The 27,242-nt window shown below is 50.7% G+C and overlaps 1 protein-coding gene across 1 annotated transcript; it reads right to left on the bottom strand.

Moving 5' to 3' along the window:
* Nucleotides 1-645: 645 nt before the first annotated feature.
* ADAP2 (ArfGAP with dual PH domains 2) lies at nucleotides 646-26,812 on the bottom strand. Its single transcript, XM_054573153.1, has 11 exons — nucleotides 26,719-26,812; nucleotides 25,718-25,848; nucleotides 23,905-23,996; nucleotides 19,913-19,992; nucleotides 18,920-19,032; nucleotides 10,908-11,054; nucleotides 8,587-8,670; nucleotides 5,689-5,751; nucleotides 4,320-4,397; nucleotides 3,433-3,661; nucleotides 646-2,432 (listed from the first exon to the last, which is right to left on the bottom strand). Exons 1-11 carry the CDS (start codon nucleotides 26,810-26,812, stop codon nucleotides 2,398-2,400), a joined length of 1,146 nt encoding a protein of 381 aa, XP_054429128.1. The 3' UTR covers nucleotides 646-2,397.
* Nucleotides 26,813-27,242: the final 430 nt, after the last annotated feature.

The following is a 27,242-nucleotide window of genomic DNA, read 5'->3' on the forward strand; positions in this document are numbered from 1 at the left end:
GACAAAGAATCCTAAAGCAGAGACCTTGGTGATTGATTTCTGTAGCGTTTGAATCATCCGAGATTTCTTCCAGTTCTCTTTCCCATCTTGGGGTCTTTGAACATTTTCTCGCCTCAATCTAGAGTGTTTTCCTCATCCTCATCCTTTTGACTCACCTCTGAACAGCTTTAAGGTTTTGATTTGAATGTTACTTTCTGGAGAAGAAAGAGGCCCCCCTCTGCCCCGCAGTTAGGGTAAACCCCAATGCCACATGCTCCCACTGCAGCCTGCACTTCCCCTTTGTGGACACTCGCCTCATTGTCCTGCCCTGGGTAAGGCAGCTCCAGCCGTCTGTAATCGGTGACAGCAGGGGCCACGTCATCTGGTCCCTGCCTCCTCCCAGGGCTTGGCACAGAGCCTAGCACCTTGGAGGTGCTCAAAAATACTTGTTGCTTCATTGAACTTCAGTAGTATGTGCAAGTTCCTCATTTGAAAGGAAAAAACCAAGGCATAGAGATGGGGAAGTGAGTTTTCCAACAGGCTCGAGCTCGTGGCCAAGCCAGACCTGGCATGTGGGTTAAAGAGCTCTCTGCCCTGGGGTCCTGGGGAGCTGTCTCCTTGCCTTCTTTCCTGCCAGAACCAGCAATGATCAATGCAAACATTGGCTTTTTGTATTATCTAGGCTTTTATTTCTTCTAAAATGTGCACAGAGATGGAACTCTCCGAGGAACATTTTTGATTCATGTAGAGAGAACACTTTTTCAGTAGTGGAAAGTGGATGTGTGTGTGTGTGTGTGTGTGTGTGTGTGTGTGTGTGTTTAAGATTTTATTTATTTTTAGAGAGAGGGGAAGGGAGGAAGAGAGGGAGAGAAACATCATTGTGTGAAACATCAGTTGATTGCTTCTTGCACGTCCCCAACTGAAGGATCTGGCCTGCAACCCAGGCATGTGTCCTGACCAGGAATCAAACCAGCAACCTTCCAGTTTGCAGGCCAGTGCTCAGTCCATTGAGCTATACCAGCCAGGGCAGGAAAGTGGATTTTTTTTTTTAATTTCCCCTAAGTTTTATATTTGAAGACTTTCAAATCTATATGTTTTGCATGAATAGGCCAATAAAGACCCATTTATACTCATCTAGATCAGCAATTTTCAACTATTGTGCTGAAAGAAATTTTAAAACATGCAATACCATATAAGCTGGCTCTAGCATGCCACGGCCTGTGTCCCAAAGACACCAAGGACAGCATCTCTCCTTTTGCATATCTCTGCCTTTGCATATTAAAGTGATTTTACAAATGGATTTCATGGTACTAAAAAGTTTGGTATGCAATACCTGACTATTTAGTCAGGAGCTAAACTGACCTCTTTCCTTGAGATTGTCAAATTAAAAAATAACAGCAACCGACACAATAGCTATCTGGTATGAATGAATCAAAATTACACGTAATTTTTGCCAGGTTGGCAAAAAATACATTTTTGGTGTGCAGCAGAGTTTAATAATTAGTTCGTGTGTGCCAGGAGATGGCCAAGGTTGGAAATCACGGCTGCACATTCATCCATTGCTCACATTTTGCACAGCAGCTCTCCAGCTCTGTCTCTCTCCACCTGTGTGTGTATATATATTCCGTCTTCCATATGTACAGAATATATAGTACATATATGTATATACTGTCTATATATGTATATATCCTATACATATACATGAATGCATACACTTATTTTTTGCTGAACTATTCAAGAGTCAGTTGTGGACTGAAAATTATATTTTACCCTGACCACTTCAATACATGTGCTCTAAGAACAAGAGCATTTTCCTACACAAATACAATATAATTATCACAACCTTACAATATTATTAGCTAATATACATCCATATTCAAATTTATGTCCTTTATAGCTGTTTTGTAAAACCCAGGATCCAATCAAGAATCACAAATTGCCTTGTGTTGCTCTCTAGTCTCCCTTAATCTAGAACAGTCCCCACACTACTTTTTCTGTCATGATATGGACATTTTTGAAGAGTCCAGGCCAGTTATTTTTCAGAATTTCCCAAATATAGACTTGTCTATTTCTTCGTGGTTAGAGTAAGATTAAACTTTTTTTTTTGCAGTGTGGCGGGGGGGGGGGGGCAAACATGTCACTTGTATGGTGCTGTGGGGGTCTTTCCATTGCAGCGCGTTCACTGGAGACGTCCTGGGCCTCGAGGACCTGTGCCAGACCCCCGACTCCCAGGGCTATGCAGAGGTGAGGCCCGGGGAGCGGCGGGTAAAGGCCAAAGCTTTAGCCTCGGCAGAGTTCACAGCCAGCGATGGCTGCCAACTGCAGGGCACTGCTGCTGGGTTACCAAGGCCGAGCTGAGCTCTCCTTCCCACCAAGAGCTCCCATGGCCCGTGGCCAGCCAGTTCCTTGGCCAGTGGGTCACCTGCTGCTGTGGCCGCTCTCTGTTGATGCCGCTGCAAGGGGAAAGGAAGAGGGATGAGGGGGTGGCTGTGCCAATGCAGTCCTACCGGAGAAAAGGGACAGCAGGGGACGGGAGGAAGCAGAATTTTTAAAGGACTGAAAGGGTGAGAGGCAGAGGGGACACACACAGCAAAGAGAAGAGAGTGAACGGCACAGAAGCAGACAGAGACACACAGGCCCCCAGGGAAAAGCACCAGCTGATGCACTTCCTGAACAGCATCTGAGTCTGTTTCAGAGGCGAGTTGGCTCTGAGATTTTGCAAAGTGAGGAGAGTTTGTGTTTACACTGGTCAGACCCAAAGGGCACACAGGTTTCTCCCGAGGGGCCATGTGGGGTCACTTGCTCAGTCTGTACTTTTCCACAACACAGAACTCCTCCTTAGGGCCGCAGAGGCCGGGGCCTGGGGCCAGCAGGTTCCTGCTCTGGCTGAGAACGTCTTCTGTTTATTCACAGACCTGTTGGCTGACAGGGGAGCCTCCTCGGGAATATGTGGAGTGAAGAGGGCAGCAGGAGAAGGGCAGACAGAAGAGAGGGTCCAGAGAAAGGGGCACTAAGAATAGCCTTGCCTCTGTGAGTGGGGAGAAACCAAAATCCTGGGAGCGGCCCAGCGGCTGTGACCTGAGCCAATGGTAGCAGACCAGGCTCTGCTCCTGAGAAAAGGGTCGTAGGGCGGGGGCTGGCGGGAGACAGAGGCTGCTAGGCCCCTGGACTCAGCGGAGTAGAGAAGGGGATCTAACCAGGCTCTGCCAGGGCACAACTCCAGGTGTCACTGGGGCAGGCCTCCTGAAAGAGGAACTGCGTGTGGGCAGAGAGGGCTTTCTGGCAATAATGTACGCTGTCCGTACTTTCCTTTGGCAGGAAGAGAAGAAAATGGAACAAGCGCGGTCAGGAGCTGTAACCTGACCTCAGGGCTCAGAGCTGAACCCAGGTGAAGAAGCCCTGTCCGCCCTTTGCCTTTGACCCAGAGAACAACCCCCAGGCCCTGCGTCTTACTGAGGAGGTTGAGGGGTGTCAAGGGACGGGAGAGGACATCCCGAAAACTCTCCAGCCACTCCTGCTGCTCCTTCTCGCTGGGGCAGGTGAAGACGAATCTGCGCTCAGGCGTGACCACGGTGAGGCCGGCTTTCCAGCGATTCCCTCGGATGCCCTTGGGCAGGTCTGCACACACCTCGTACCCCTGCTCGTTGCTCCCAAGAAACACCTGGCCCAGCTCAAAGGGGTCCTGAAAATAGAGGACATGTGGCCATCAGAGGCCACAGCTGGGTCAGAGGGGCACTTGCAGCCATGCTAGCCTCCAAGCTCTATTTTAGAAAGAGGGGGGCATGTCTCTACTGGGGATTTCTGCTCCATGGGCCCCAGAATTTGAAAGGCTGGCACTATGAAAGAAATCACACTATGCACCAGGAATTCAAGTGCTTTACAGACCGAAACTCCTATAATCCTCGTGGCAACCTCTCAGGAAGGCATTGTAATTAAGCCTATTTTCTGCAGGAGGAAACTAAGGCACAGAGAGCTAAGCACTCTGTCCAGGGCACACCACTAGAAGTAGCAGGGCCGAACCCAGAGCCCGGACAGCGGAGTGCTAGAGCCCACACTCCTAACCACTGCACGCCCCAGCCTTCTGGTTAGAAGTGGGGCCCTGGAGACTAGAGGACAAGAAACAACCTATTTAACTGCATTTTGGATACACATAAAGGCCTTCCTGCAGGTGAGAGGAGAGAGTAGCTTGGTGCACAGGAGGTGACTTAGAGACGAGCGAAGGTGGAGCTGCGTCCCCTGCCAGGACTCTCCAGCCCTGTGGCTTCACCACACTCCCTGACCAGCACTGGCCCCACCTCCCTCTCAGGATGAACTGGGGAAGGGCCAGCCGTGGCTCTTACCAGGGGGTTCTTGTAATAGAGAAGCCTCCGTTCCTGGGGGTCCAGGGCAAACCACCTTTTCTTGAAAGGTTCTCTCTGCTGTAAAAGAGGGAAACTTGTACCAGGGTTGGCTAGGCCAGGAAGCGCGAAGGTCAGAGGGCCAGCCTCCGCTAGCCTAGGGAGCACCCCAGCGCCCCTCCCTGAGGCCCTGGAATTCTGAGGCCCTGCCCGCCCCCCTCAGCTTCACCCTGCTGCCTTCAGGTGCGGCCATGGGTCGGAGAGGCGCTTTCCTCTTTCTCAGACTGTGAACAAGAAATCTCAGAAAAAGTAAGCTGGGGATATCAGAAATGGCTGCCACTCAGCAACGCTGAGAGCACTGGCCTTGGCCAAAGTCTAACCTAAGTCAGGGCAACGAAAGCCTGCAAGGAAGAACCATGGACCGGACCGTGCCCTGGCTGATGAAAGAAGGATACAAACCATGCAAGCTTTTAACTAGTTTTCAAACTGAGGCTTCCTTTCCCACTGATTGCTAACACCTTTCCCTGTAGTCTTAACAACCATCCTGACAACATATTACACCTTTAAAAAAAAAAAAAAAAAAAAAAAAAAAAAGGCCCCTGGTTGTTGTGGCTCCGTGGATTGAGTGCCGGCCTGTGAACCAAAGGGTCGCTGGTTCGATACCCGGCCATGGCCCATGCCTGGATTGCGGGCCAGGTTCCCAATTGGGGGTGCACAAGAAGCAACCACACAATGATGTTTCTCACCTTCTCTTTCTCCCTCCCTTCCCCTCTCTTAAAAATAAATTAAAAAAAAAAAAACACTGGGACGTTGCCCGTTTGGGAGTTTTTTTAGGGAGCTCCCTCTGCTTTTCCCTTCCTTTTCTCTTCTCCTCCTTTCCCTCCTTTCTCTCCTCACAACTACTGCACCCTCTCCAGCCAAACTTCTGACTTCAAGCCTCACCCCGCCCAGTACCCAGGCTGGGTCCGAGATGCCCCTGGGCAGCAGGAGCCTCCATCCCGTCCCCCATCCTCCCTGAGGGGCTAGGATGGGTTTAGCAAATAAGAGCAGAGACTGAGTTTGTGCTGAGAGGGGGGTGCCCACGGGGGCACCCAAGCGTGGGGGTGCAGGTGTGCTTTCTCAGACTAACCTCTAGCCCCTGACTCAGGTCGAGGGTCCCAGCAGGACCCCAGGCCAGGGCAAGGAGGGAGGATGCCCAATGGGCGGGAGACACACTTGCAGTCACACTGGCCCGCTAACCACTTGGTCCTTGGCCCCAGGAACTCACACACTGGCTTACTTCCCTTTCCTCATTGTCCCACCGCCCAATTCCTGCCCTACTGCCCTCTGGAGCAGGGGTCATGAAAGTCCCCCCGGGACCGGTAGAATGTACCTTTGGACCAGTCTTTTCCATGAAGCCTTGTTTGAGGTAGTTCCTGGTGATGAGGGGCACGAGCTGGGGGAAAAGAAATATACGCTGATCCCCTGACTCACACCCCAGTGGTTCAAGGTTCCCCACTGAATTTGGCTCCCCCAAAAAGGGGAAGTTTGGAATGCGGAAGGATGTGCACTCATGGTTCTCAGGGTTATATTTGGAACTTGGTATGGATGCAATATTAATATTTCAACAGAGCCAGACAACAACGCTCCAGATGTTTGCAGGGTTTCCCGGCATGTCTGAATCTTGGTTTAAGGACCCGGTTTAAGGAATACTTCAATAAACCCAGGAGGTGGACAAAGACAAAGTGCTGAGAGACCCTCCGGCTGTCAGGGTCTCCTGCAGGCCTACTGTGTATCAGGTTCTGGGAGCAATTCTCAGCCACCCCGGGAGGTGGTGGCTATTACCATCCTCACTGAGCAGCATCGTGGTCAAGGATATTCCCAGAGTCACGATGCTGGTAGGATGGAGCTCTGGGATTCGCACCGGGGCTGCACACTGCACAGACACTGCTGGTCCTCCTACAACTACACTGTGGTGCTAAAGTACAAACATGCCTCTCACTGAGCCCCTGACCCAGACTTGGTCATTGGTGGAGATGCTGACACAGAACCCCAAGGAGGTGACAGCAGAAGGAAAGTAAAGAAAGCTCTGGACTAGGATTCAGGAGACCTGGGTTCTAGCTCCGGTTCTGACCTCAAGTAGCTGTGTTCCCTTGGTAAAACCTTAAGCCTCTCTGAGCCTGTTTCCCTGGATGACATGATCTCCAGGATCCCTTCCAGCTCACCACCCTATCCCCAGAGAAGTTTCCAGGGATGGATGCTGGCCTCCTGTGCTCCAGGGGGTCGACCGGCCAAGCCTAGAGCTGCCAATGGCAGCTCAGCCTTGTGAGGGCAGAGGGCATGCTCCCGAGCTCCAGGGCCCAGGGCACAGGCTAAGGGGAAGTGAGGTCTGGGGAACAGGAATGGGAAGTCTGAAAGGGGGACAGTGGTGAGCCCACACCAAAAATACAAACTATGCCACTCCCCTTTCCCCAAAGCGTGTTCTTTCATACCTTCATTTGGAGAAAATACAGAGTGCCTATGGCTCAGCAGTCTCAGCTTGAGCCCAGGCGGGGCTAGCCTAGGCCTAGGGAAACAGGTGGAAGAAGGAAAAGCCAGCGGGTGGAGCACTGCGTCCTGCGCCTCAGGGGCCTTGGCTCACCTGATTCTCACAATAGCCCTGGAAAGTAGGTGTGGTCCCCTTGGTGAGAGAGGAGTAAACGGAGGTTCAGAGAGGTAAGGTGGCTTGCCTCACCTAGGGAACACATCAGCCTCTCTGACTTCAGAGTCCCTGCTCTCCTTAGCACAGAAACAACTCCCCACCCCTCAACACGGGGCTCCCCGGGTTTCTGGCAGCTGGATCCCTATGCTTGAACCAGACCCAGGTAACTGCCCTGGACCTCACACAGACACAGAAGAAGAAAGACAGGGAAGAGAAGCAGGCAAGGAGGAGACTGGGGGCGAGGGGGGAGGGGGGTAGAGAAAGGGTGACGATGGCAGATGAGTGAGGCAAGAGGACAGTGAGGATCTTGGCCAAAGACCAATTTCCTCTGCAGGGGTCAGCAAAGCTGGAGAGCCGGGCCAGATAAACAAGGCTGAGCATCTGCACTTTGTCCTCCCGTCCTCTCCGGTCAGCAGTCGGCACTCCCCGCCCCCACCCCCAGGAACGCGCGTTCACCAGTTCTGGGTGCTGACTCTGCAGACCAGACCGTGAGCACCCTGGCCCAGGCCTGGCCAGGGCCGCTGTCGCAGGGGTGCCATCTCGGTGCACCGCTGGGCCTGGAGTGGGCTCCCGCCCAGGCCCTCGGCTCCCTGCAAACTTTGGAATGAAGGGGCATTTCAGGCTTTCAAGGAGGACCTAGCAGTTTGGAATAAGACAGTCCCAGGAATAATGTGGTCTCTCCACCCCCATCCCTTACAAAATCCTCTTAGAGTGGGGCCTATAACAGTCACCAGATCATAGCACCTCAAAACTGTCAGGGACACTGAAGATGGCCCCGATCAACCGCCACCTTACAGATCTGGAAACAGATATGCCGAGAGGTGATGTGACCTGCACTGGTCACACAGCAAATTAGCAACAGAGCATCCCCGAGAGCCAGGCCTCCTGGCTCAAGGCAGCATCCTCTGCCCGACTGTCGGCTTCCGCAGCCAAGCCCGAGCGATGTGCCTGGGAGCCCCAGACACCTGAGGACAATGAATATGAAGTTCTCAGACTCTCCTCTACCTGGGCCATGAAAGGCAGGCTGTTCCTGCTAGAATTGTAATGGGGAAGGTCCCACCGCCTTCTCGAGAACAGACTCCAAAAGGGCAGAGAGGGGATGCGAGAGCGGGAAAACCACCTCTGGTTATCCACTTGACCTCCCTGGGACTCAGTTTCTCATCAGCAAAGTGGGAATGACCATCCCCCCAACTGCCTGCTGCAGGGTCACGAGCTAAAAGGAATTACGAGATAAAATGGGCTCCAAAGCACTCTGTAAGCAGTGTGGTTAGGATCATTTGTATCTTTTAGAGGGGGGATGGGTCAGGAAGAAATGCCCAAATCCTGAGCCCTTTGACATGTGGGTGATGCCGGGCACCCCGGAGGGAGAGCCTACCTGCCTTGGAGGCCACTTTGCCATGAGTGATGCCACAATCCCCCAGCCTCCCCAGGAGGGAGCCTTTGGCTTCCCTCTGAAGTATCCAACCCCGTGTTCCAAGGTCTTCCCTACAAACCAACCTAGTCTGGCCTCTGAGTGTCTTCGAGGTCAGCAGACAAGGAGAGGAGGTGGCAGAGAGGAGACTTGGAAGTTGGGGTCCACTTTTAGCTCACCTCAGACTCTGGGAGCTCAGGGAAGGCCGTTTTTAGGTAGTGCAGGCGGGCTGCGCGGAGGGCATTGAACCAGTCCACTATCTCCTGCAGAGAAAAAGGCAAAGGACAAAGGGACAGCAGTCAGAAGGAGTCAGGGGCGCTGAGAGTGATGGCAGGAAGCCAGCTGCATCTTCAGGTTGGGGCGCACACACTCAGCACATGCGCACACCCCGGTTCCCCTCCGGCGCCTGATCACAGGCATTCAGGGGAACAACCTCAGAGCCCGGGAGGGAGGCTCACCTGAGCAAGTGGGCAGCCACTGGCAGGGAGATCCCCAGAGTCATGGGAAAGGACCCACGCAAACTGCACGGAGGTTATGCAACGGCCTACGACAGTCCCTAACTTTTTCTCATGTGTGAATGAATCACCCGAGGATCTCCTGACAATGCAGATATGGATTCAGTGGGCGCGGGGTGGAGCCTGCGATTCTGCATTCCTAACAATCTCTCAGATGATGTGATGCTGGGCACTAGGATAGACTTGATGTTCAAGACCGGTTTTCGGGGCGGGAGGACACATGCACCCGGGGACGCTTCTCCAAAGGGGCTGCTCCTTCCTGGAGTGCAGCCTAGGCCACAGCTGGCTTGGACCTTCTGCTGTGGAAAGAATGCACCCCCCGGCCGCGTGGGCCACCGCCACATCTCACCAGGTGAACAGCTGATCTAGCGGGCTCTGCTTCTGTTCGTCTGTCCAGCTGGTCCTCCCCTGCCCACCCTGGGGCCGGAGTAAGCTCTTTAGTATGACTGACTTTGTCCTCTGAGCTCCTTCAGTACAAAGCCATTGACAATCCCAACATGTGCTCCCTCCCCCTGGAACACGATGCCTTTCCCACCTCACTCCCCTCACCCCACACATACCTATTACCTAGAACATTCTACTCATCCTGCAGGTTAGTTTAGATGTTGTAGTAGATTTTTGTAGCCCATGCTCTGCTTCTATGCGAACTGCCCCCACCCATTCTCACCCACCCACCACCCACCCACAGTTGCAGCCACGTGGGCTGCTGCTCTCCCCCCACCCCTTTTTCGGCCACAGCAACTGGAGCATGGCTGGACCAGTGCAGAGGCTGGACTGGGTTTATCAGATTCTTTCCCCCAGGAATTTAGAGGAAGAAAGACTTGTTCAAATAGTTGCAGTGTTGCACTTTGATGTGACCCGGTGACTGAGAAGTTCATTTGGATATGGTTTGGGAGGAATGAAGCATAATTACCCTTTGTCTCTCACGGGTTGAGCACGCAGGCCTAGTGTTGAGCGTTGCGAGCTCTCTAGTCTTGGGAGTTAAGAACCTTCTTGTGCCTCAGGCATGAAAGGAATGGGGCCATCCCAGGAAATACCCAGCTAGGCCCTCACTTTGGAAGGTCTCTCCAGTCACAAGGTGGTAACTTTGGAACCAAATCCAACCTGCACTCATGTCTGTTTGGCTCCTGAAGTTTTGTTTGCTTATTTCAATCCTCTCTACAGGTTATCCTGCTTGCCACAGCCTTACAGCGGTCCACTTCACTTTTCAATGACCAACCTGGCCCCTGCGGGCGTGCCTTTGCAGCCCCTCACATACGCCCATCTAATGGAGAAGCTGGCGAATCAAGGGAAAGGGGAATGGCCAGACCCAGGTTGCCAGATGCTCAACAAGTGGGAAAGTGGGACGGAGTCAGGTCCCGTTAAGTGTCGGAGACCTTGGCCACCTCCGCAAAAGTCCTCACAGCAGGGACGGGCACAGAGAGGTGGCCACCAGTGTCTAGCCAGTCTGAGCAACAGTGGAGAGCCCACCATGGACTGAGAACCAGGGATCTGATTTCCTGGACCTTCACGTCATGCTTCTCAAACTTTAATGCATACAAGGATCACCTGCAGATCCTACTGAAATGCAGTTTCTAATTTGGTAGGTCCAGGGTGGGCCTGAGACTCCGGCTCTAACAAGCTTTTCAGGTGTTGGTACAGGAGCACCCGAGAAGCAAGGCCCCAGAGCACACTGCTGCCGGACCCTCTATTCGTTCCTCCTCCCTCGTCAGAATCTCCGGCTCTACCTGGGTTTGCCACCCCTTGGACCCCCCCCCCCCCCCCCCCCCGTGAACGCGCACTGTCCAGACACACCCAGGGTACGCATCAGGTTCCTCTCTCTGATCTCGCTCTGCCGTCCTTACACTTCTGTCTCTAACTGGGGAGTGACAACAGATTTAGGCAAATAGTAGCTGCAGATCTCAAGAGGCAGGGGCTGGTGAGCGGGACCTGTGGAACCCAGGGCGCTGAGATGGGGCCCGACGTGGCCAGGCCCGCCCTCTCACCTTGCCACTTTCATGGTACACGAACAGGTTCCTAATGTGGCCATCTTTCCTGTAGGTGATTTGCAGCCCGTGGGGGTTCCCTATCTTCTCCGTCTGGAAGGTGGCATTCAAGTCCTTGATGTTGATGACAGCTTTGGGGCCTTTACCCTGGAAGAGAGGAAATGGAGACTCAAGATGCCCACAGTCAGCAGGGTGACTCCTCATCCCCTTCACCAAGGTCTCAATGCAGACAGAAAACCGGTTTGTAACTTTTCATGGGTTTTAAATGTTCTTGCTCTGATATCAAGACACACAGATGCTCTGACCTGCGTGGTTGCTGGTTCGATTCCCAGTCAGGGCAGGTGCCTGGGTTGCGGGCCAGGTACCTGGTCGGGGGCATGCGAGAGACAACCCATCGATGTTTCTCTCGCACATTGCGTATCAGTGTTTTCTCCTTCTCTTTCTCCCTCCCTTCCCCTCTCTCTAAAAAATAAGTAAATAAAATCTATATTAAAAAAAAAAAGACACAGATATTGTACTGTATTGTCTTGTCCTGTACTCAGCCACCCCGCCATTCCTGCTTAATCCGATTGGCCCCTCTGGGCTGGGATGGGGCTTGGAAAGGCCTTAACTCGGGACTTTTCAAACTTTTTAGCCATTGCACTTTTTCCGAAGCAAATCTTCAATGGAAGCCAGACAAAACAAAGCAGATAAAAGCAGGTGTGGGGTGCTGTGGGTTCTCAGGGCTCTGAAACTCAGTCCAATCGCTGATTAATGCTGTGAAGGGAAGAGAAAAGTTATGGCCTTTCTCCATAACTGGTCAGAGAACAGTTATACAAACACTGTAGAGCTGTGTTAGCCATTAACCCATGTGGCTATTAAAATTAAAATTAAGAAAAAAAATAAAACTTCAGTTCCTTACTCAGCCCCATTTCAAATGCTCAAGTAGCCGCTTGAGACAGCGGCCAGGGTATGGGACGAGGCCGACACGGCACAGGTCCATCACTGATGGACTGTCTTTTCTAGGGAGAAATTTGGCCATATTTATTAAAATGTTGAGTATTTTGCTGTGACTCACAATTTTGCATCTAAGAATCCAAGGAAGTAATTGTATTACTTTGCAAATGTGTATGTCAAAAACATGTTTATTGCCACGTTGCTTATAATGGTAAAAAAAAAAAAAATTTAAATATCCACTAATAATCATGAGTTAAGTAAATAAATCATGTTACATCCACACAAGGAAACATGACAAAATTTTTAAAAGAATAGTTTACATCAATATTACTACTATGGAAAAATGTTCATGATATCCATGAGAAGTACCAAGTCCCAAAACGGATGTATAGTAGGAACCTACTAAAACAAAAATTATATACACATACAGTGAAAAATATGTATAGGTATAGTATATAATGCATATGTGTAATATATACTCATACATAGTCTACATTATATATAGTATATATGTACATTATACATATATCTTTATATAAACTATCTATATTTGAATATGCCCAAAAAGTATAAACAGATTTACACTAACACTTTTTAAAAAATTTCTACTTTGTGATTTGGGAGAGAAATATTCCTTTGTTGTTGCACCCATTTATGCATTCATTAGTTGATTCTTGTATGTGCCCTGACCATGGATCGAACCTGCAACCATCGTGCCTCAGAGGGACTCTCCAACCAACGGAGCTACCCGGCCAGGGCCTACACTGACACTCTTAACAATGGATTTCTTGAAAGGTTACTAGGAGACTTTCCCTTTAAAATATTTAATATGAAAAATACTAAAAAAATTTAAAAATTCATCTACTTTTGTCAATATTGTTCCTTTAATTAAAAGAAATATGACTTCACACTAACCAGTGTCACTCAGTTGATTGGGCTTGGTGCCACAGACTGAAAGCTTGCAGGTTCGATTCCTGGTTAGGGCACATGCCTGGGTTGTGGGTTCGGTCCCAGGTCAGGGCTTATAAGAGAGGCAACCGATCAACATTTCTCTACTTCTCTTTCTCCCTCCCTTCCCCCCTCTCTAAAAAATAAAAATTAAAAAATATTTACATTAAAAAAGAAATATGTTACTAAGAAAGCCAGATCTCTTTGCTGCTCATCCTGTCCTTTTCTCCTCCTCCACTCCCCACCGTCAACCATTGTCATGAATTTGATGTTTATTCTCCTAGTTCACTTTTCATACTTTTACACATATATTCCCATATCTATGAACAATATATAGTATTGTTTTATGTGGCCTTAATTTACATACATGGTATCATACTATATGGATCATTCTGCATCTTGCATTTATCACTCAACATTATATATTTTAGCTCTATCTCTGTTGAGATATACTGATTTAGTTTGCTCTTGTAAATGACTACACCGATAGTTAGCAATTTTTCCTGTTGACAGATACTGAGATTGTATCTTATTTTTTGCTGCAGGCAGCTTGTGTCCCCTGTACACATATGTGAGCATTTCTCTAGGTTGCAGCATATACTTAGGAATGAATTACTAGATCACAAGCGTGGATATCTTTGACTTACTAGAAACTGCCAAGTGATTTTGCTGAATGGTCTCTGCAGCAGTTGTATCAAAATTTACATCCATAGCCCTGGCCCGTGCAGCTCGGTTGGTTGGAGCATCTTCCTGTGCACTGAAAGGTCACAGGTTCGGTTCCTGGGCACATACCTAGGCTCAGTGTTCAGTTTCTGGTCAGGGTGCATACAGAGGCAACCAATTGATATTTCCCTATCTCTCCCTGCTCCCCCCGCAAGATCAATGAATGTAACCTCAGGCAAGGATTTTTTAAAAATTTACATCCATAAATAACATTGAAGCCTTCCCCTTTTCCGCTATCCTCACTAACACTTGACATTGCCAATTTTTAACATTTTTGCCAATATGATGGGTTTGAAATTGGATCCCTCTGTTTTCACTTAATCAACTATATTGAGATATAATTGGCAAACAATAAATGGTAATCATTTTAAGAGTAAAGTTTGATTTTTGACAAGCATATATTACCATGTAACCAACACCACAATCAAGATATGGAGCATCACTATCACCCCAAAAGAGTTCCCTCCTGCTCCTTCGCAGACCCCACCCCTGCCCCAGGCAACCACTTACCTGCTCTCCATTGGTATAGAGCAGTCTCACTTGTTGTAGAATTTCATGTAAATGAAATTACATAGTGCATACTCTTCTATAAGGTTTCTTTTGCTCAGAATAGTATTTTTAGATTAATTCACATCATTGAATTTTTGGTAGTCTGTCCCTTTTTATTGCTGAGTAATAGTCCATTCTGTGGATGTACTACAATGTGTTTATTCATTCAGCTGTGAATGGACATTTGGGTTCTTTCCAGGTTATGACTATTACAAATAAAGCTTCCATGAACATTTGTATATAAATCTTTTTAAAAATTTTTATTTACTGATTTTTAGAAAGAGAGAAAGAGAGTATGTGACAGAGAAACATTGATTTGTTGTTCTTTGTATGTGCCCTGCTGGAGGGTGGAACCCACCACCTTAGTGTATTGGAACGACACACTAACCACTGAGTACCTGGCCAGGGCTGAATCTTTTGTGGACATATTTTTGTTCCTTTTCAGTAAATACCTAGGAATGGAATGGCTGGGTTATGTGGTTAAGTGCATATTTAACTTTATTAAAAATTGCCAAATTGTGCCCTGGCTGGTGTGGCTCAGTGGATTGAGCGCCAGTCTGCAAACCCAAAGGTCATCAGTTCCATTCCCTCTCAGGGCACAGGCCTTGGTTGAGGGCCAGGTCCCCAGTTGGGGGCGTGCGAGAGGCAACAGATCAATGCTTCTCTCCCTTTCTCCCTCCCTTCCCTTCTCTCTAAAAATAAATAAATGAAATCTTTTTTAAAAATCACCAAATTGTTGTCCAAAGAGATTGTATTACTTTATGGTCCCACCAGCAATGTATGAGAGCTTCAGTTTCTCCACATCCTTACCAATAGTTGGTGTTGTCAGCCTCTTTAATTTTAGCCATTATAGTGGGTGCGTAGCATGTCTCTGTGGTTTTAAGTTGCATTTCCCTGACTGCCAGAGACTTTTTACTCTTCTTTTACTTAGCAGGCTTTTTGGTTTCCTTTTTTCTGAACTGCCAGTCCATTTCCTTTGCCTCTCATCTAATGGATCGTCTTTCTCTTCTTGATTTGTGGGCTTTTTTTTTTTTTTTTAATGTGTTCTGGGTATTAACATTTTGTTATGCTGAGATATCTTCTGAGTTTTACTTTCTTTATACTTTATTTACTTTTTTTGTATTAATCCAAATTTTTATATAAAAATGAGTTAATTTCATAATTTAAAAAACTTCCTTTTTGGACCCCTGGCAGGGTGGCTCAGTTGGCTGGAGAACCGTCCCACACACTAAAAGGCTGCAGGCTCGACCCTGGGTCAGGACACATACCTAGGCTGTGGTCGGGGTGTGTATGGGAGGCAACCGAGAGCTGTTTCTCACATCGGTATTCCTTTTTCTCTGTCTCTCTTCCTCTCTCTCTCTCTAAAACCAATAAACATATCCTTGGGTAAGGATTTTTTTTTTCTTAATTTCCCTTTTGGGAAAGAAATAAAAAAGAACAAAGGGAACTCATGTTATTTTTAGACTGTTTCAGGCTGCACTGGCTGAGGACAGAGAAATAATCAACTTCTCCCAACCAAGGACGAGCTGTGCTGGGAGGCCCACTTACTTGGGGAGATGCTGGGCCCCTCCCACCCTGCTCTCTCTCCCTGCCTCTTGCGCCTGCAACATTTCTCAGTGCTTTAAATTGGAGACCGAGAAGAAACCCTCCTCTCACTTGGAGGATTAATACTCTTCGTCCGCTGGCATTTTCATATGGCCCCAGACTGCAGCCACATGGGACAGACCATCAGGCCTTGCACTGGTCTATCTACAGAAGCAACAGGGGAAATACGTAATAATTCCTACATGTAGGAAACAGGGGAAGGCGAAGACTCGAGTCCTCAGCTCGTCCTTCCCTTACTCTGTTGGTCACTGCTTCGCACTCTCTCGCTGGACATGTCTCATCTTTCTGTCCTCTAAGTACTGGGTTGTCCCAGGGCTCGGGGTAGTAAATAATCTCCAAAGATGACCCTCACCAACACCTTCCCTCCCTCTCAGCCATCAGGAGACGGACTCTCTATCCGCTCCCTGTGAACTGGGACTAGCTGCACGGCTTGCCTTGGTCAGGAGAAGGCAGTTCCTGGCCCGGCCTTAAAATGGCCCGCGGCTCCCCCATTTGCTAGGGGGAAGGCAGCTGCCAGGCTCTAAAGAAGCTCAAGCTAGACTCCTGAATGAGAAGCAACCACACAGAGAGAGAAAGGCCCCACGGAGCAACCAGAGCACCAGACGTGTGGGTGCGGGCTTCCTGGGCCTTGTGGCCCAGCCCAGCGGCCAGCGGGGGCGAGGGACCCAGTGCGCGCCAGAGGGAGGGCGCCGGAGCAGCCAGGGCCTGCCCAAATTCCTGACCCACAGCACCGTGGGACATCACACATGGACATTTTAAGCCTCTAAGTTTTATGGTAGTTTGCCACTCAGCAAATTTTAATTATTTAACTAAAATACTCAGTCCTCGGACATCTTTTTCTCATCCACCCTCACTCCTTGCCTAGGTGATCCTGGCCCGTCGTCTGCTACCCCAGGCTCCAGGCCGGTGACTCCAGCTCCAAACTCTCCCCAAAGCTCCGGACTCCTATGTCCGACTTCTCTCTCAGCGTCTCCACCGGGATGACTAACGAGCATCTCAAGTGGAAAAGGCTCTTCATCTTCCCCTCGGGGAGCTAAATCTTTGCCATCTCGTCAAAAAATGAATCTATCCTTCTAAGTGTACGGGGCAAAAATCGGGGAATCATCCTTGATTTCTCTTACTTTCACACCCCATACCGAGTCCTTCAGTTAATCCTGTTGGCTCTGCTTCCAAAATGTATGCAGAATGTATGTGACCACTTCTGACCACCGCATTCGGTCACCTGGTCTAATACACTATCCCTCCCTTGGACTATGGCAGTGGCCTCCTAGCCGGCTTTCTGCTTTCACTCCTGCCTCCTTCCTGCCCCGCCCTCACCCCAGCAACAGCCGGGAGCCCCTTTCAAAATGTTTAAGTCAAGTTATACCATTTTCTGCCCAAAACCCTCCTGTGGCTTCCCATCTCAGAGTAAAATACAAAAGCCTAAATTTTCGGTAAATCATATATCCAGGAAAGGACTTATATCTAGAATAAAAAGCTATTACAACTCAATAATAAAAAGACAAACAACCTAATTAAAATAGGGGGAAAGGATCTGAATGGACACTTCTACAAAGAAAAAAGGGCCAACAAGCAGATGAAGAAAATGCTCAATGTCATTAGCCATCAAGTAAATGTAAATCAAAATCACAGTGAGATACTACATTACACGCACTCAGATGGCTATAATCAAAAGGGCATAATAATAAGTGTTGGTGAAAATGTGGAGAACTTGGAATCTTCATACATTGCTGGTGGGAACATAAAATGAAGCAGTCACTCTGGAAAACTGTGTGCCAGTTCCTGAAAAGATTAAACATAGTTGCCATATGACCCAGCAAGTCTACTACTAGGTATGTACCCAAGAAAAATGAAAAGATATGTCCATGTGAACACTTATACATGAATATTCATAACAGCATTATTCATACTCATCAAAAAGTGGAACTAGCCCAAATGTCCATCCACCGATGAATGAAGAAATGAAATGTGATATATCCATACAATGGAATAAAAAGGAATGAGGTACTGATACATGCTACCAGATGAATGAACCCTAGAAATATAATGCTAAACGAAAGAAGTCTGTTACAAAAGACCACATATTGTATGATTCTGTTTATATGAAATGTCCAGAATAGGCCAATCTGCAGGGACAGAAAATAGAGTAGCGGTTGCTACTGCGAGGGAGTGGAGCGACGTGAAGGACCCCAGCGACCTGGTGTGAGGTTTCTTTTTGTGGTTATGAAAATGTTCTAAAATAGATTGTAGTGATAGCTGCACAGTTCTGCAACTTACTAAAAGCCATTACCTGTACACTTTAAATGGGTCAATTGTATAGCATGTGAATTTATGTCTCAATAAACTGTTCCCAAAAAAATCGCACGTCTTGCCATGGCCTGCGAGGTCCTCCACTCGCTGAGTTCCTCTCCCTCCGTCCTTTCAGTGACTGTGACCTACCCGATGTCCTGAAGACCCACCGAACACTGGCAGCTCAGGCCAGGGCTGCACCGAACACAAAGCCCCTGCTGAGCATACAAGTGAGCACTGGAATCCAGGCCTCTGCTGGTCTAGACGTGGGTACCGGGGCTGTGCCCCCCGAGAAGCGCCATCTTTTCTAACTAGCGCACAGGCGGATTGCCAGTCAGGACCACGCTCAGGGCCTCTGTACGTACTGTTCCCACTGCCCCTTCTCCCCACGTAGCTACGTGAGTCGTTCACACTTGCTCAGTTCTCTGCCCCGATGTTACCACAGAGGCCTTCCCTGACCACTTGGCGTTAGCATCCCTGCCACACCCCTGGCATCCTCTAGCCCTTCACCCTTTCGTTTTACTTCTTAGAACTTACTGACACCTGACACATCACAAACGGATGCATGTTTTGATTACCACCTGTCTCCTTCCACTAGAATGAAAGCTCCAAGAGAACAGGAGCTTGGTTTCATTCATCACTGTCTCCCCCGTGCCTGTGATAACACCTAGCAGGGGTGCTCAACAAATATTTCTTACGTGTATGAAGAAATGAATTAAAATCAAGTGGTCATCAAAGGCTTAATCATGACCAGTCTAAGCCCATTCTAAGTGAACGGAAGGTGTGTTTTTTGGTGGACTGGGTTGGTTGTCTAACCAAGGAAAAATAGAATGCAGCGCCCAACTCTCAGCGGCTGAGGTCATCCACAGACAAAGCACTATTGATCAAAATGAAGACCCCAGTGAGGTGGGAGCCTGGTGCTCAGGGAGGAGACGAGACCCCTCACCGGTCTGGCCTCTTACCTCTTCTTTAGTGTAGTACTTCAGAAGGCCTTCCCTGGCCAAGAGGACAAACCTCCGTCTCAGGAACTGCGCGTTGTCCTTGCCACGCTTCCACAGGAACCCTTCTCGGTTACCTTTGCCACCGAGGAACGGGAAAGAGTGAACACCCACAGCCTTAAGACAAACAAGAAGCTCACAAACTCTGTAGAGTCTCAGAGTAAAATAAACCTCCCACCTGTTGCGAAAATGTCTCGAATCTAACTTAGCTATTTCAGATACAGGACACGGGGGTCCTATCTGGGGCTAATACAAAGTCTTATGACTTCAGTTGGGCTCCCCCCAACTCTTTTCCTTGGCTATTTCTTAAGGAAACACCGTAAACCTTTAAGTAGCCTAAGTGCTGAGAAACTGCACCAGTGACTTCATGCTGACATCAGCCTAGTGACCCTCTCCAGAGGGCTGGAATAATGAATGAGTGACTCTCAGGCACCTGCTGGCTGAAGAATACCATATGCTCCTCGTAGGGCTGAGCGCTGGCTGCCTCCGGCCCTCAAAGAGTGGTTTCGTATGCTTTGCTCTCTGGGTCAGTGTCAGCTTAGACTCAGAGAGCAGCTGGGCAGACGCTGCCGTAGGCCCAGGGCCACTGATGGGGCTGTGCCTCGCACAGATCCAGCCCAGGCACCTCACCGCGCCGGTGCCCCGCCAGCGGTTACAGCGCAGGGAGCAGGGGTGTGGTCCTGGTGGGTGGGTCTGCCTGCAACTGATACTGACTCTGCACACGTGGGGCCCTGCAATGGGCTGAGACAAATATGCTGCTTGTCCACTCAGCCCATAAAACCCCACCAACTAAGGTGCTGCCGCTCCAGAGGCGGAGGGGCCCACACCTGGGCCTCTGGGGCCGGAGCGAGGGCGGCAGCTACCTCTTGGTGGGGCCTTGGTCCTAATAATCAGGCCCTGTACTTTCTAGGACTCCCTGGAACATAGACCTCAAAAGATGATGAAAATGAACTGTACCTGAGGGTGAGATGGTTTTCCCATCAGCCATAAATTCCTGTCTCTCATACTTAGCTCGAATCCATTGTTCCTTTAAGACCCTAAAAAGAGAGAAGCTCTGGTCAGCTGGGTCTGGTGCATCTCTGCCTGCAGCAGCGCTCGCAGGCCCTGCAGTGGGGGCCGGGGCAGCCCGGCCCCAGCCTTCCCGCGGGCTCGGGTTCCCCAGCACCTCTCAGCCTTGGTACTGGTAACATTTGGGCCAGGTGACTCTGTTGCGGGGCTGTCTTGTGCTTTGTAGGATGTTTGGCTGCAACTCTGGCCTCTACCCCCTGGCTACCGGCAGCCTTCCCTTTCGAGTGATACCCAAAAATGTCTTCACACACTGCCAGTCTCCTTGGGGTAAGTATATCCCCCAGGGGTCCGTACGAAAACCACTGGGCTATCCCAACCCCAGCCTTGGCCCTGCCCTCTATGTTGGTGAGACTAATACCAGCTCCTCTGGATCCCTAACTGCTACCTCTGCCTGCATGCTCCTAGCTTAAGCCGGGAGAGCCCAGCAGTCTCCTGCTGTCCCCTGCCCATGAACTCTGGGCATGCTATGCTGGACAGAGCAGTGGTCTTGGGGTCTAACTCTCTGGGACTGGTCCCATTCTACCATTTATCCACTGTGTGACCAAGAACAAGTTACTTAACTTCTCTGAACTTGGGGAATATGCTGATAATATTACACCTACTTACCCCATAGGGTAGGTTTAAATATATATGAAGGACCTAGCACCATGCTCAGCACATAGTAGGTGTTTAATGTTAGCCCAATAAGGTATTGATTTTCATGACCCTGCAGAAAAACCACGCAGCCAAGACTGGACTTCATTCAATTGTTTGCTCCTCTCTCGCAGTTTCCTGGTATGTGTTCCAAGGTATATATGACCTCACCCCCACAACCACAGGGAATGACCTTGAGCTGGGCACCTGGCCCAAACTGGTCAGTCAGAGCCCTGCCCAGGGCTGCGTGAACCAAAAGGAGCAAAACTGAGAGAGGGATGAATTAGCAGCCCTCTCTGGGGTCAAGCTGGGAGCTGGAGCTGGGACCTAGATGGGGTCTTGCTCGAGCTACATGAGAGAAGCCTAGCGGAGAGAAAGAAGCAAGACTGAGAGCCACAGAGGGTCTGAGGGGCCTGACAATGTTTGTCCTGGCTTGTCCTTTCTAGGGTGACTCTACCTCTGTCCCTCCTGCAGTCTGATCCCCAGAACCCATACATCTTGTTCCTAAGCTGGTTTAAACTGGGTTTCTGTCACTTCCAATCAAGAGTCCTATCTAGCTCTTTGGCTTTCCGCTTGAAGGAGGCTTAGGTGCAACTTTCTCTGGTCGTCCTGAACCCAGGTTCATCCAACACCAGCCGCCTCCACCAGGCCACTGCCGAAGTTTGACCCTGATGAGATCCAAGTCATACACCTGAGGCGCGCCGGTGAGGAAGCCAGCTTCACGTCTGCCCTGGCCCCCCAGATCGGCCCCCTGGGTCTGTCTCCAGAAAATGTTCGCGATAACATTGCCCAGGCAACCGGTGATGGGAAGGTCTGAGGATTGCAGTGAAACTGACCATTCAGGAGAGACAGGCCCAGACTGAGGTCGTGCCTCCTGCCTCTGCCCCGATCATCCAAGTCCTCAAAGAGCCACCAGGAGGCAGAAAGAAAACATTGAGCACAGTGGAAATATCGCTTTTTATGAGATTGTCAACATTGCCCCAGAGATGCAGCACCAATCTTTAACTAGAGAACTCTCTGGAATCATTACATAGGTCCTGGAGACTGCCCAGTCTACGGGCTGCAATGTTGATGGCTGCCACCCTGTGACATCAGAGATGACATCAGGAGCAGTGCAGTGGAAGGCCAGGCTAGTTAAGAACCACAAAGGGAAATATTTCATCTAAAGATCATTTGACAGCCAAAGTAAACAAACAAAAAAAAAAGAATCCTATCTAATGCACAGTCCTCACACAGGACATAGAGGAGAGTCACCAAGCACACCCTGAGCCACAGGATCAGCAATGTGGGAGAGAACGGAGGCTGAGGCCCCCAATCCTGGTCCTCAGAGGTCGGGAATTTGGAGGACTTTCAGAATTGGAGGGTGGAGGCCATTAGTATTTAGCTAAAAGGGGTTAGAGGGCAGAGCTATTACTGTAATAGTGACAAGTAGTGTCTGTGTAGTATGGGCAGAAAGCCTAGCACATAGTAGATGCTCACCAAGTGCTTGTTCCGTTCCCCTCAGACCAAAGGGCTGAGTGGCAGAGGGGAGGCAAGATGATCAGGTCCTAGGCACTGGCTGGGTAGCTCAGTTGGCTAGAGCATTGTCCTGATACACCAAGGTTGCCGGTTTGATCCCCGGTCAGGGCACATACAAGAAATCAACCAATGAATGCACAAATGAGTCGAACAACAAACTGATTTCTCGCTCTCTCTTGCTGTGTCTCTGAATCATTAAATACATTTTAAAAATTCAAAAAATAAAGATGATCAGGCCCTCTGGAGTTGAGCCTGGCACATCCCTCAGCTGAGCCAGGAAGGCAGAATTCTGAAGCCAACACTGAGAAATGAATTAAAACTAGCATTTCACATGGCTTATGAGATTTTTACATAAATCATTTCATTTAATCCACCACCATGTTATGACGTAGGCATCATTAACTCAATTTCAGAGGTCAGAGAGGTTTGGTACCTTGTCCACCTTCTCACAGCGAGGTCGTGGTAGACTCAAAGAACAAAACTGAGGTCTTTGACTCGGGGGGCCGCCAGGAATGGTCATGTAGTTTGTGCATTGTCCAAAAGCATCCTGCGGAGGCTGGAGGACAATGGTAGCTGAAATGCAGCCTGCTTCCTGCAGGCCATGCCTCCATGAGGTTGCATCTGCCCAGAGGGGTGCCCTCTCCCCACTTACACAGGTGCTGTCTAGCAGCCCCGGTGCTGAGGCTGCATCTCTGGGACAGAGGCTCAGGCTCAGGCAACCTGCAGAGGTCTGGGATCACTAGGTACCAGCGTTATAGTGATCAGGTGAACTGAACCCTCTTGTTACTTCACAGATACAGCCTGACCTCTCCGCACCCCCATTATATTGGATTTTCCCAATGCCTTGGTTCAACCACCCAGGCCCCAGAGTCAGATGGGCTAGTTCCAGCTTCGCCTCTATAAGCCTCAGGTTTTTTACCTATATCATGTGGATAGCAGCAGTATTTATCTCATAGGGTAGTTGAGAGAATTAAACAAATTAATGCACATAATTACGTAGCACAGGATCTGGTATATAGGAAAAGCTCAAGAAATATTAGCAGCCTATTATTTTTATGGTTTTTATTTAGGGATTATTTAGGGATCTGGGTTATTATTTATGCTTTGGGACAGCCCTAAGCATAACACTCCACAGGAAATAGCTGGAATACATTTGTTTTAGTGAAACACCAGCATTTCTCTTCTCTGTCAAGTTAGCCACCACCTGTGAGAACATCAGAGGTAAATGGGGCAGATAATAAAGAAAACGCCCCATTTCATAGCTATGAAAACTGAGTCCTGCCCCGGCTGGTGTGGCTCAGTTGGTTGGAGCATTGCTCTATAACCAAAAGGTTACAGCTTCGATTCCCAGTCAGGGCACATGCCTGGGATGTGGGTTTGTGCCCCGTCCAGGCACATACAATCCTCAGTCTGGGTGTGTGGGAGACAACCAATGAATGCTCCTCCCTTGCATCAATGTTTCTCTCTCCCTTTCTCTCTCCAAAAAACAATGATAAAAAATGTCCTCGGGTTAGGAGAGGAAAAGAAAAGAAAAGAAAAGAAAAGAAAAGAAAACTGGGTCCCAGAGGGTGGTAATGACAACCCAAGCAATGAAGACAGAGAAGGGCTTAAACCAGGTCTTGTATGTTCTCCATGACAGCACCAAACACTATCCTGGATCTACCTGCTGCCCAGGTCCTTAGCTGAGACCACTACAGACAAAGGTTGGGACCAGGAAACCAAGCACTCACAGGCAGTCGCTCGCCTGGGGGATGTAGTAGAAAGCAGGGACTCTGGCTTCATACTTGGCCTTCACACGGAGGTTCCCGTTGTGGGACATAAACTGCAAAACAACAGCAACTTGATGGTAACATTAGAACTTGAAAAATGTGAAATGAAACCACCCAGAAGGCCATCGTTTTCACTGGCTCCTATGCTGAGTCAGGAGACAGTCCCAGAGGAGCTCGACACTTCCCCTCAGGCTGCCACCAGGCTGCTGGAAAGCCCTAGCCTGGAGCGAGGGGGTGCTGTAACGACTGCGCCTCGGAGAGGCAGAGCCCATTACAGTTCCCACACGTTAGTTCACTTGACCCCCTTAGCCATTTTAATATGACAATCCCCATTGTAGAGACAAGGAAACTGAGGCTCAGAGAGGTTAAGTGACTTGCCCAAGGTGGCACAGCTAGTAAGTGGAGAGTTGGGATTTGAACCCAGGCCTGTCTAATTCCAAAGCTCATGTTCTTTCTCCCACCCCCTCCGCAGGTGGCCGGGACCCCCGGCAACAGTCCCTGCAAGGCTGCAGGTGATACATGCAGGTGAAGGATGGAAGTCGAGGGTGGCCCCGTAGAGTACTAGTGCAGGGTTACCGCTGTGGCCCTTCGACACCTGAGAGACCCAGAGGCACATGTGCCAAGAGTGGCCCTGAGCAGCGGTCAGCACTCAGTAACACCAGTGGCATATCTGGGGTGAGGGCAGCGTGGGAAAAAAATCAGGTTAACACTGTGAACCCTCTTCTCCTCCCCGTGGACCACTGGGCTGTGTCACAGGACTGGCATGGGCTTTGGGTCCCAGAAGAGCAGGGTTCACATCCCAGGTGTGCCACTTATTCATGGAGTGCCAGGGACCCTTTGGCAATACTTAACCCTGAGCTTCAGGGTTTCACCTGCAAAACTGAAGAAAATGTAGCTGGGGACTTAAACGGCACAAATAAATAACCCTTGGGTTTATGGGTTGGTTTGCTGGTTTCCTGTCCTTCTAACACTAGCATGCAAGCTTCACATGGGCAGAGACTTTACGTTGCTCAATGCTCTCTCCTAATACCCAGCACATAGTAGGCATCCAACAACTAGGTGCTGAATGGAGGAGTAACACGTCTAACCCAGCAGCCCCGCGCAGTGCCTGGCACAGAGGGGGCACTCAGGGACCACGGGCCTGCTTCCCCAACAGCCCTTGGCATCCTCAGCCAACAGCACAGTTTAGAACTGCCTGCCATCTGAAGGTTTTCTGGCCAAACTGGTCTTTTCCTCAGGGCTGAAGGTGTCCGCCATCTCCGGAGGTCAGGAAAGCCAAGCGGCCCCCTTCCTGGCTAGTGGGGCTGGAGGGAGAGAAGAGACTCAGGACACTTGAATAGGGAGGTTTCTGTTTCTGCCCAGGACTTCAGTTAATGAGAACAGCAGCTGTTAATGGACTACTTATTTTGCACCTGCATCAGGCCTCCATCCTTACAGCAGCCTTGGGTCTGGGGGCGAGGGCTGGGGGGGGGGGGCACGTGGAGTCCAGAGGTGGGGGGCATCCCTGTAATACAGATGTAGAAACTGAGGGTCCACACCTAGGGTTCAATAACAAGCTCGGGGCCTCACAGCTTGTAAATGAACAAGTGATAAAGCTAGGATTTGAACTCAGTTCCTCCGTCTAAGCCACAGCTCTAACAGGCTGTGTTTTCTGTCCCTAGTTATTGGCCCTCTCTGGGCCTTCGTTGCCTTCCCTGTAAGATGGGAGCGCCCCGCCCACTGCCTCCACCCCAGCTTTGCTGTCCCCAGGCTCTCCACGTGTGCCCCTTGCTACCTCCACAATACTGTCGTCCCAGAAGTCAAGTCTCACGGATTTAACTTTGCTGATGTCTGGGAAGTTTCGGTGGACACCGGAGCAGTTCAGACAGATGAAGATGCCCAGCTTGTAGGAAGCCCAGTCGGGATCTGCGGGGCGAGAGGGCGGGAGCCGGACCGGTGGAGAGCGGGGCGAGGAGGCCAGAGCTAGACTGGGCGCCCTGGGGGAGGCGGTGTTTGATTCCCGGGGCGATGTCCAGCTCTGCCCATGCTGGGAACCCCTTCTCTCGTGGTGTCCCCACCCCGGGTGAACTACGAATACCAGCATCCCACCGGCCACGGCACGTTGGCGACCAGGATAAAGATCTTGGAAGGAGTTCTGGGAATGCGGGCAAGAGGCCCAGGCGGGTGCGAAGCCACAGGACTCCAGGGGAACCGAGAGAGGAAGGCGGACGGAGGGACCGGCACCGAGGCGCCCGTCGGGGGAGCCGCGGTGGGGAAGTCTGGCTCCCAGACTGAGTCAGGAGACGACCCTACGCGAATTTGACATTTCCCACCAGGCTATCACCTCGGCAGTGGTGGAGGATGCCGAGCCGTAAGGTGGCAAGACCCGGGGGGGCTCCTGGGGCAGGCGGCACTGCACCGTCAGGGGGCACCGGAGCGAGGTCTGGGGACCCTCGGTGCGTGGGATGTCAAGGACCGAGAGTGTGGGATGTGGCGGCAGGGACCGAGGTCCGGGCGGGTAGGGCGCCTGGCGGGGGAGGTGAGCAGGATGGTAAGGTACCCGGGTCGGGACAGAGTGTCCGTCGGGGTCCAGAGCGGGAGCGGCGGGGAGGGCGGGCAGAGGCGCGGGTCGGAGATCCACGCTCTGGGTGGGCAGGGGCCTGGCTCCGAAGCTGTCGGAGGGTCACACCCGGGTCCAGCCGGGGCCCGGGGCGCGACCGGGTCTGGGAGGAGGTGGGGTCTGGCGGGCTGGGGTCGGGCTCCGCGTCCCAGGCTGCCCGCGCCGCGCGCGCTTACCCGCGGCCCCGCAATCGGCGCAGTGCGCGTTGCCCGTGCCCGCCGCCCGCAGCAGCTCCAGCAGCCGCTTCTTGTTGCGCTCGCGGTCGCCCATGGCCGGCCCGGCGGGCTCAGCGGGGCTCAGCCGGACCGCCCCCCGGCCCGCGGCTGCCCATGGCCTGTGCGCTCGCGGGGCAGGTGGAGAGGGACGCAGCCCCGGCGTCTCCTGCTGGAGCCGCGCCTCCGCCAGCCCCGCCCCTCCGCGACTTCCCGCTCCTCCCTCGCCGCGTCTCCGCCGTCTCCGGGCTCCGCGGACTCCGCTCCCAGCCAGGCGGGCACCGGCGGGGAGGGACCTGAGCGCAGGGCTTGGAGTCACATTGGCTCGAGATCAAGCACTGGCCTGCCACTTGCAAGCTGCGCAACTATGGACAACCTAGTCAACCTCGCTAGGCCTCAGTTTACCCCTCTGGAGAAGGAAATAAAGACGTACTCCTGCGTCTCAGGACTCCTTGGAAAATCAAACAAAATCTAACTTCTGTGAAAGC

This window comes from Pteronotus mesoamericanus, unplaced genomic scaffold (assembly GCF_021234165.1).
Source record: "Pteronotus mesoamericanus isolate MK-2021 breed Mesoamerican mustached bat unplaced genomic scaffold, CSHL_Meso_final contig_246, whole genome shotgun sequence".
NCBI lineage: Eukaryota > Metazoa > Chordata > Mammalia > Chiroptera > Mormoopidae > Pteronotus > Pteronotus mesoamericanus.